Raw genomic sequence first — 10,186 nt, forward strand, 5'->3', positions numbered from 1 at the left:
CTCAGTGGGCCTTTAGTGGAACTGCTGCATACATGCAAGGAATGCAAAGTTTGGCTTGCTGATGGCATAAAGATAAAATCCATACTGAGAGAGAGAGAGAGTAGTTTTTAGTACAAAAAGGATTGTGAAATGGAGTTGGTAAATGTTATTAGGTACTTCTGAACTATCAGATGGTATTTTATAGTTACAGTAAGCAATTTGTTGAACTACTTAGGAGAGACAGAGTTCTGATATCTATCCAGGTGAGAAAAATGTCCTGTGAAGCCAAATAGAGGATAATGTGGTAGAACATTACAGACATGTTTTTCACGTAGTCTGACAGTACCTTGCCACGGTAGTAGTGCTAGATGAATTTATATTTGCTGTAAAATGCCTAAGATGTAAGTAGTAATGCTTAATATTTATTTTTTAACCAACATTAAGCAATTCCAGATTAATCCAAATCAAATATATTTGTTTGTTGTTTTTTTTTTAAATGGCAATATCCCTTTTCAGTGTCACTGCAGGACATTACAATGAGAAAAGCTTTCCGGAGTTCCACAATTCAAGATCAACAGCTGTTTGACCGCAAAACTCTGCCTATTCCTTTGCAAGAAACTTACGATATTTGTGAACAGCCTCCTCCACTTAACATTCTCACCCCTTACAGGTTGGTAAAATAAAATTAATCAAAACCAATTTCTGGCTTATTTTATGTAATAGAGTGGCTATATCCGCGCACCTTGCTCATGTTGAGTAGCACTTGAATATTTAAGGAGCCAGACTAGAAAATTGTGAAGCTGCTGGAGGAATGAAGGCAGCAGAAGACATTATAAGCATTAAAACTTTACTCCATTTTACTAAAATTTTAATGCAGTGTAACAATGTTAAGAAAAAGCCATTTTTATTCCCTGTATTTAGTAAACTGTGTAATGTTCTTGGATGAGAAGTGAAGAAAATAAACAGTTAAATATGTAGAAAGAAAGGTCTTTAATGGAAATCAGTTGATTAGAGCCTGGTGCTATTAACACCAAGGTTGTGGGTTTGATCCCTGTATGGCCATTCACTTAAGAGTAGGACTTGTGGGTCTCTTCCAACTCAGAATATTCTGTGATGCTGTGAATGTTGTTCACTGTCCCAGAGTCAGTTTGAATCAGTAACTGAACACAAGCAGCCACACAATTTTGCTCAATATTTTAAGAGAAAGATTTGAGTCATTGGAGCGGGAGTTTTCTGATTTATGATACTCTTTATTTGTCTACAGCTTGCATTCAAGTTACCTTTCTAAAATTAGGACCTTGGATTCCAGGAAAGACAGTAAAGACTGATGGCACAGGAGGTCAATGATCATCTCTTTTATGTTCCTCAGTAAAATATTTCAGAGTCTGAGATACTGAGTGTTCCTTAATATGCCTTTCTTTTGTCTTAATATTTGGATTCAGATGTTGTCAAATAAATACCATGCCCATTTTCTGTCATTGTATTTCAGGGATGATGGAAAAGAGGGTTTGAAGTTCTATACCAATCCTTCATATTTCTTTGATCTGTGGAAGGAAAAAATGCTGCAGGACACCGAGGACAAAAGAAAGGAAAAGAGGAAGCAGAAGGTATGTATGTTAACTTTATAGAGCTTCTGGTTGTTTGTTCCTGAAAGGGCTTTGCTTGCAGATATGGTACTTTAATAACAATCCAAACTTTACAGAGTCATCTTTATTCAACTAAAACTACTTGTAGTAATTCAATTCCATCAACTTAAACGAATAACTAAATAGTAATAATAATAGGAGGAGGAGTAAAATAATATAGAAGAATCTAAAGCTTTCATGATTTAGTCTCAGTGTAACCAACATCAGATTTGTCAAAACTTTTAAGTATACTAACAATGACTCAACAGAGGAATACACCAAGAATAAAGAATTTTCCTTGAATATTTATTTGTAATAAAAATTTTTTACAATCTTACAGGTGAAAAGGCTTGAATGACATTCCAGTAGATATATTTACTCTAAATTAGAAAGAAAGTAGTAGGAAAAAAGCACTTTGCTTATAATTTTCTTTAAATTGAACAAGCACTTTTGCGAAAGGTAGTGCTTTTTTGTTTCACCATTATTCTGTGTATTTCATACATAATAGAGAGAGTAAATATGTGTCAAATTCATAACTTTATTTCAGACTTAGAGTAAAAAGCTACTTATACAGTTATTTTTCTCTGTATTATTCAGCTACTTATCCACTAGACTGAAGTTTCCGGCTCTTACAAGTCTTTGGTTTACATATCTTTAGCCTGAAAGTAAATTTTTCTTGCACTTGAATTGGGATTGTTTTCCATTATTTGGTGGCTGATGTTTATATGCAGGTAATTAAAAAACACTGTCTAAGTTGTCGATTTTGTTTTCACAACTCTCCTACAGCAGAAAAATCTGGATCGTCCTCACGAACCGGAAAAAGTGCCAAGGGCACCTCATGACAGACGGAGAGAGTGGCAGAAGTTAGCCCAAGGTCCAGAACTTGCAGAAGATGATGCTAACCTCTTACATAAACACATTGAAGTTGCAAATGGCCCAGCTTCACATTTTGAATCAAGGTTCCTTGATTTATTCTTTCTATCCTTTATTATGTATATTCGAACTGCACAGCGAACATGCTTGAGAAATGGTCAGTGATGAGATGCTACTGCTATTCTTGAAATGCACTGGAAATCATTGACTTAGCTTAATCAAAACTCAGTTTTTAAATACTTAGTGTGTTCTTAAAGGAGTAGTTATTATGTTATTTTCAAGAGTAGCGTGAATCCTCATGGTATCCTTGGGGATATTGTTGTCATCTGCAGCTTGAAGAAGATGTAGTGTCACTGCTGCAAGCTTACACCCACGTGCAGCACTACATTTCCTCTGGTCTTGACCTATAGAATCCCTATTATTCCAGTCTCTTGATTTTTCTTAAGCAGACACTGCCAAGACTATATGTTGGGTGTGATAGGAACAAATGTCCACTTGGAACTCAAATGAGAATGCTGAGCTTCTCTTTACTCTTGAACAAGTCCAAGATTTGATTGACATTTCTGGTTATAGCCTATTACAAAATCCAACCTGTTGAATTCTCATTTCACAGCACGTATTTGCTGGTGGCTAAAAGTAGCATTTCACATGGGAAACACCTGCTGTGTTTATGCTTCTGGTGTTTGTGCAAAACCAAGTCCATTTTACCAGCCAGGAAACATCTGATAGCAAAGATGATTAATATTTGGAGATTTGGGGGTATGGTTTTCCTGGGGTTTTTGTTTGGTTTATTTTTTTTAATTCGAAAGTATTCACTGTCCTCCAGAAAAGTTAAATTTTTTCCCCCTGTCCGTCTCTTGCCCAAAGCGCACTGTAAGAGAGTATTTTGTTTAGCTTTGTAAGGCCTTCAAACAAATTCAGTAGTGATGGTGAATAATAAAGGCAGCTCTAGGAGAGGGTGTTTGTTGTCTGAAAAATGGAAAAACCTGCTCATTGAAAACTTAGTTCAGAATGTGAAAATGGTTTCAGTGCATTTCACTCAGTTGGGGTACAGCTTAAGTTATGGTGCTTAGCATATCTCTAGGAACAGCTGTATAGTATCTCTGTAAAGTGCTGTGTCAAGTCATTGATAGAAACATCTGCTTTCCTGTTGCCCTTCTGTTGTGTTGTACGTTGGATTCCACTTCAGACACACTTGTTGGGGGTATCCTTTTATATCCAGGATCCTGCCCTAAACCTTGATTATCTCATTACCAGTAATGCAATTCTGAATAACACTGAAGTGGTTGGGAGCACTGCATGTGCAGAGCATGTTGTTCAGATACAGAATAGCACTGGGCTTTGGAATAATGGAGTAGAAACTTCACCCCTTAGGAATTTAATAGGCTTAAATACTACAGTGCAGTATGTGGAAATGTAGAGTATTACTCTACTTATTGGAAAATGTTCTGCAAACACTTTTGTGAATTTAATAGAGATTAAAAAAAATATGTAATTGAGTAGTTAATTAAAATTTCCTGATTGAGTCCTTGAGGTGTATCTAAAGTTGTCATTAACAACTAAGTTGAATCATCTTTATTTATTGCTACTACTCAATAACAGATATTTATCAAATCTTATGTCTATTAAAGTAGTGAGATCTCTGTATGTATTGGAATATAGATCCTCTGACAGAAGTTTAGCTAAATTATTCAGTTGTAAATTCGACCATGCTAACATCGATGGATGTTTCATGACTTATAAAAGAGTAGTAGTTCTGATTGCATTGCTATGTTTACTTAAAATAATGTGACTAATAAACACTAAGGTCACACACATGCTGTAGAAACTATGTGATATACCTGTCATAATCAAACCCTTGAGCTGCCAGAAGCAATGACAGAGAAAGTGGGATGAATTATTGAAAAGCCATGATGTACAATACATGCAGCTCTAGTGCAGAGAAGATACTTGTATTCAGAAATCAAACCAAAGTATAGAACAGTAGCTGAGGGCACCAATACTTACTGAAGGCTAAATTGGATCATTTTTCACTGTTTTTCTACAGATCTCAAGCATATGTGGACCATATGGATGGATCATATTCACTTTCTGCATTACCCTATAGCCAGATGTCTGAACTTCTGAACAGAGCTGAGGAGCGAGTGTTGGTCAGACCACACGAACCACCGCCGCCACCTCCAATGCACGGAGCAGGAGATGTGAAACCTGTGCCTCCTTGTGTTAGGTACAAAGCAGTCAAGCAAGTTTATTGAGGCGTTTTAGTTTTCCAGCACTCATCGTTTGTATGATTTCCATGCTACCCAAGCAGTACACGTGTCCTGGGGGTTGTGTCATTCCACAGCCCCGACGTGTCTGCAGCATCAAGGGCACACAGGAGCTGGACAGAAGGCCAGCATCTAAATCCTGTAGGGTGCCATTGTGGAGTCAGGCCTCATCTTGCCATTAATACTGCAGTTGTGTTGCCTTCGGAGTTAAATGGCAGGACAAATAACTGTATGGAAAATGTTCCTGTGAAATATGTTGGCATCTCAGGACGTAGCTTTTGAGTTTTGGAAATTTGTACAACTGAACTGTGTTTCAGCGTACATGAAAGGAAGAATATATCACAGTAAGACAGTCAGCTGTCAAAGCTATATATTCATCATATTTGCTAAATTGCAAGTGCTTCCTCCCACCACCCTGAAGTGATTTTATTTTCTATATCTCTGCCTTTCCAGAAGTGGATGCGTATTTAGAATATTTTGTAGAGTGAGGCTTTGGTTGTCACTCCCCTGTTGTTTTAAACCCAAAATCTTATATTATGCTCAAGTACATACAAGTTGGAATAGAGGATGGTTAATTCAAATACAGTTGTTACATGAGCAAGATGGTAGTCTCTTGAAAAGAATGACTTTATACTGTTTAGGGGATCATAGACAAAAATGCATAACTCTTTAGATTAATTTTCCACAACAGCTGAAAGAAATACTCTGTGGTCTTTCAGGAAAGTAATTTTACTGTTTCCTTCTGTTTTCTTCAGTTCACCTATGCATTGCACCTATGCATTCACCTAGCATATAACGGTACCTCTCTGTACATAGAGTTGATGACCTTTGATATCAGCCTCACTCATTTTGCTGTCACGCTTTAAACATGTTTTTCAAATCTGACTTGTCCTCGTTGGTACTGTTTTGTTTTGTTTTTAAAGTTCTGTGAATCAAAGCAGTTAATCAACTGCTAGTTCCCTTACTTCAGAAAAATAATTTGGATCTACTTAGGAACAACAGGGAAGAATTATACTAGTATAGGAAACCTTTGATAAAGATGCAGGTTTGTGTAAGAACACAAATTTGGTTAGTAGCTGAACGTGAGCAGAGGTCTGTTGGAAAACTGGTTCATACCCCATACTGCAAATTATATTTCCTTGTATGTGAGATATGAATGAATACCTTGAAATCATCACAGTACATAATGCTCTTTAATGCCCGGGGTTCAGTGTTCTTAAGTTGCAGAAGTGAATCTATTGCTATTTTTTCCACTCTCTAATGACTTTGTTCTGTTATTGGATGTTGCAGTTCTACTCCTGGCTTGGTAGAAAATCGTCCTCAGTCACCAGCAACAGGCAGAACACCAGTGTTTGTGAGCCCCACTCCTCCTCCTCCACCACCACCACCTCTTCCATCTGCTTTGTCAACTTCATCATTAAGAGCTGCAATGACTTCCACCCCTCCACCCCCAGTCCCACCCCCACCACCCCCTCCCACAGCTGCTCTGCAGGCCCCAGCTGTGCCACCTCCACCAGCTCCTCTCCAGATAGCTCCTGGAGTTCTACATCCAGCTCCACCTCCAGTTGCTCCTCCCATAGCACAACCCTCTCCCCCTGTCACTAGAGCTGCCCAAGTGTGTGAAACTGTACCTGTTCACCCAGTTCCTCCACAAGCTGAAGTACAGGGACTTCCTCCACCATCCCCCACCTCCTCCCTTGCCACCTCCGGGCATTCGACCCTCCTCCCCTGTCACAGTTGCAAACCTTTCTCACCCTCCTCCCGTTCTTCACCCTCCTCCCACAACCATTGTCCCTGGCCCCCATGCACCCCTAATGCCTCCATCTCCACCATCCCAAGTGATTCCTGCTCCTGAACCCAAACGCCATCCTTCAACTCTTCCTGTCATCAGTGATGCTAGAAGCGTTCTGCTGGAAGCAATACGGAAAGGTAATGTTTGGCTATTAAGGGGCAAAAAGAACTGTCTCAGAAACTTGCTAAATACACATTAGCCTTGAGAGATTGGATATTTCACATGTGTAAGAAATTAAAGGAATGCCTCCTAAGTCTGTTCCTGACTTCTATTCTCTACAGCATATGCATTGCAAAGTAGACAGATTTTTTTTAATTTGTAATTGCACTTATCAGATGTTTAGTTTGGATGGCATAACTGATTATTTGTGGAAGTTAATTTAAAAAAAAAAGAGTACATCTGTTTGTCAATGATGTGTGGAGATTATCTTTTCATTTCTGTTTGCTTGAAAATGTAGTTATTTCTGATAACCTACAGATTGTGTAGGAGACAAAAACATTGTTTTTCCACAGACTATTAGATAAAAGCAGAAAAGATTGGCATTGGAATTTTGATTGTATGTCACTGTGTGACAACAACATATAAATGACATTCGGAAATTGTTGCTGAAGACTTAAAGCTGTTTAGTATCTAATCTCAACACGTCTCAGCGCAGCAGTGAAGCAACCTTGCATTGCAAGGTGCCCACTGGCAGAGTGCAAGTGAACAGTGGAGCTGCAGGGCAGTGTTTTACTGATGAGGAGCTCTGTGCAAGCTGTACCCTTCAGCTTAACGTGCCCATGGCCAGAAAAATCCCCACTGCACCATGAGTGCTGCTGCCTGATGGTGGAGTATGTGTCAACAACAGTTGAGTACAACAGGGGTGAATGAACATTTGTAGAGAATGTCAGCAAAAAAAAAAAAAAACTAAGAAAGGAGAGCCTGCTGGTTTAATTTACGTGACTGCTTAAAACACTTTTGACCAAGTCATACCCAAGAAACAACAGCTTGAGTTACCACTGCTTAAATTCGACCTCAGGTCCTGTGCTTGGGTTATCTGTCAGTTGACAATGGGGAATATTAAGTATAGGATGTAGGTCATATTTAGTCTGTGTCAGTCTGGGATGTTGTGAGTGCAAAACCAAAATATATGATGTCTGTCATGTCAGTAACTAAGTTAGTGGATTTAACTTTCTCATGCTGTTGGTATGTATTCTCCATTGTGTTTGATCTTTAAGTAATACTTTATCTCAAAACAGACCATTACATGATAAAAACTGGGTTACAAGAGGTCCTGTCTTGTTGGGATCCTCAAAATAGCTCTAACTCTTAATTGAGATCATGAAGAGGGAGTATAAAAAGTGTATGGAAATGCAAATATCAAAATGGCTTAATCACTTATAAAGAGGTACTAAAAATGTAGGTGTATTTTTAATGGGAAATCAGAACCACAATATTATAGCAGAAGGGCTCTTGATCTGGTCTGCCACTGCAGTTCTGACATTCCCCTCTTTAAAAACTTGATGAAAGAGTTTCTATCTGAGGAGGACAGTGTCCTCAGTCTTCGTTTTTGCTTGTGAAGCATTTTGTGAATCATGACCTAAATATCTTTACAGTGATAAAGGAGGAGAATAACATGTTTGTGATTTGATGTTCTTTAGGTATTCAGCTACGCAAAGTTGAAGAGCAACGTGAACAAGAAGCTAAACATGAGCGCATTGAGAATGATGTTGCTACTATACTCTCTCGTCGCATTGCTGTGGAATACAGTGATTCAGAAGATGATTCAGAATTTGATGAAGTAGATTGGCTGGAGTAAAATTATTACGTTGCTGTACACTGCAAAATTGAATGCTAATGTCCATTGTGGTGCTTGTTCTTTGGAAGTTTGATGGTCATTTCTAGTGTTTTTTGTATTCTTTTCTTTACATTATTAATCCATGTTTTTCTACTTTTCAGTTTACAAAAAGCTCCTAGTGCATCTTTGAAACTAAATGTTTTACAGTGGCTTTTCTTACACATCTTTTTTGAAGGAACATACTTTGTTCCAATAGACCACTAAGTATTAAGCATGGGCAGCTGTTGGTAGAGTAGCAGTTTAAATTTTTTGGCATATCTTAACTGTGCACTTTGTGAATTTTAAGTTGATGAAGGCAACTGAGATTGACATTCCAAGGGCAACTGTATGTACTAATGAGCCTTATTCCACTTCTGATAGTGTTTTAAAAGATTAAACCTAGCTGTCAAGAAATCACTGCCTCGCTTACACCTGTACACTAAACGTACATATAGTTAGCAGCACTGAACACACTGAAAAGAAAATGGATCTTTGGGGGGGTTTATTATTGTTTTATTGTTGTTTTTAAATAATTATGGCCTTATTTGAATGTTTAGAGTTTCCCCTTCCCTTCTTCCCTCCCAGGTACATATTGTGTGGTACTATTTTTGCCTGCATAATTACAAGTTTAATTTTTCTTTTCCTTGTGAAATCTTTTGACTTAAACATGCTGTGTAACTTATGTAACTGTTAAAATAACAGTTTGATTTAATAAATGGTTCATTTTAAATGGTCCTGGGTGTTGCTTTTTCAATGAAGCCTGCTTTTCACTGGTATACCTGAGGGATCCTTGGATTTCAAGTGTTTAATCTGTGGGCTACAAAGTTACAGTAAATATTCTTCATCTAACAAGAAAACTTATCAATAAATGATATCTATATGCACACCTACACAAAAACAATCTGAAATCTTACTGTGATCTTAGTTTTTAAAAAAGTACAAATACAGAATTGGGAGCTTGTGGCCTTAGGGTTGTTTTTAAAAAAAAAGCCACACTTTAGCATCAGTGTATCTTGAGGAGATGCAGCAGTCAAAATTATGGTTAATGAAAGATAACAAAGAATATGGGTCACTTTTTAAGTGCTATCTAGCAGTGTAGTGCATGTTGTGCAGGGCTTTCATTTTTCTCTTCCCTGGAATAACTCCTTCAAGTCTGAGCACATGGTCGAAAGCCTATTGAGAAGGGAAACGTGAGAGAGTGCAAGAGCACTCTTGTCCTGTGATCTTGTTCCTGAAAGGTGGAACTGTATAATAGAAGAAAATAAGTTTGGAATGTCAGAATGAGATTTCTGAAGGTGGAACATTAGGTGTTCTACAGGCTACAGAACAAGTTGCAGGGACATGTGATTGTTAGCCTGCTCTTGGGACTGGGCAAAACTCCAGAGGCATAGACTGGGGTAGGAATAGTGTACAGCAACCCTTCCAACTTTGCTGTCACCATCTCAGCCTCCACTGCAATTTTTTAACATGGCCTGCTATGCTCAAGACTTTATCCACTGCAACAATGTTGTGTTTGTGGGAGAAAAAAATCACTGTTTGTGAATCTGCATCTTTACAACTGTGGATCCCATTCTATATACACTGTTCTCTTTGATAGTTGTCTTCACAGTAACACCATCTGGTTTGTTCTTCCATTCTCTGTTAACTTTCAAAGTGCATGTTCTTCTTAATGGCTCATTGTAATGTTAAAGAAAAGATGTTAGAAGCACTGCTGAATGAGCATTTGACCCTGTCTAGGTGTTTCCTTGGATCTCAGTAATCCTACAGGCCAAATCCGGTCCAGTAACTAAATGTGAGAGATCTCATTTACACAGCTTTAAAGGATTGAGATCTT

At 38.1% G+C, this 10,186-nt stretch overlaps 1 protein-coding gene across 1 annotated transcript; it reads left to right on the forward strand.

Annotated features, from left to right (window-relative positions):
- The first annotated feature begins 474 nt into the window (after positions 1–474).
- Positions 475–9,086, forward strand: LOC127462820 (actin-binding protein WASF1-like). The gene is given in 7 exon segments (XM_051771732.1): positions 475–649; positions 1,469–1,586; positions 2,394–2,563; positions 4,525–4,704; positions 6,035–6,425; positions 6,427–6,673; positions 8,177–9,086. Coding segments are annotated over 7 exon segments (1,398 nt in total). The 5' UTR covers positions 475–515; the 3' UTR covers positions 8,335–9,086.
- The last annotated feature ends 1,100 nt before the right edge of the window (positions 9,087–10,186 follow it).

Source organism: Manacus candei, unplaced genomic scaffold, assembly GCF_025592945.1.
Source record: "Manacus candei isolate 608988 ecotype Guabito, Panama unplaced genomic scaffold, ASM2559294v1 h1tg000140l, whole genome shotgun sequence".
Classification (NCBI taxonomy): Eukaryota; Metazoa; Chordata; class Aves; order Passeriformes; family Pipridae; genus Manacus; species Manacus candei.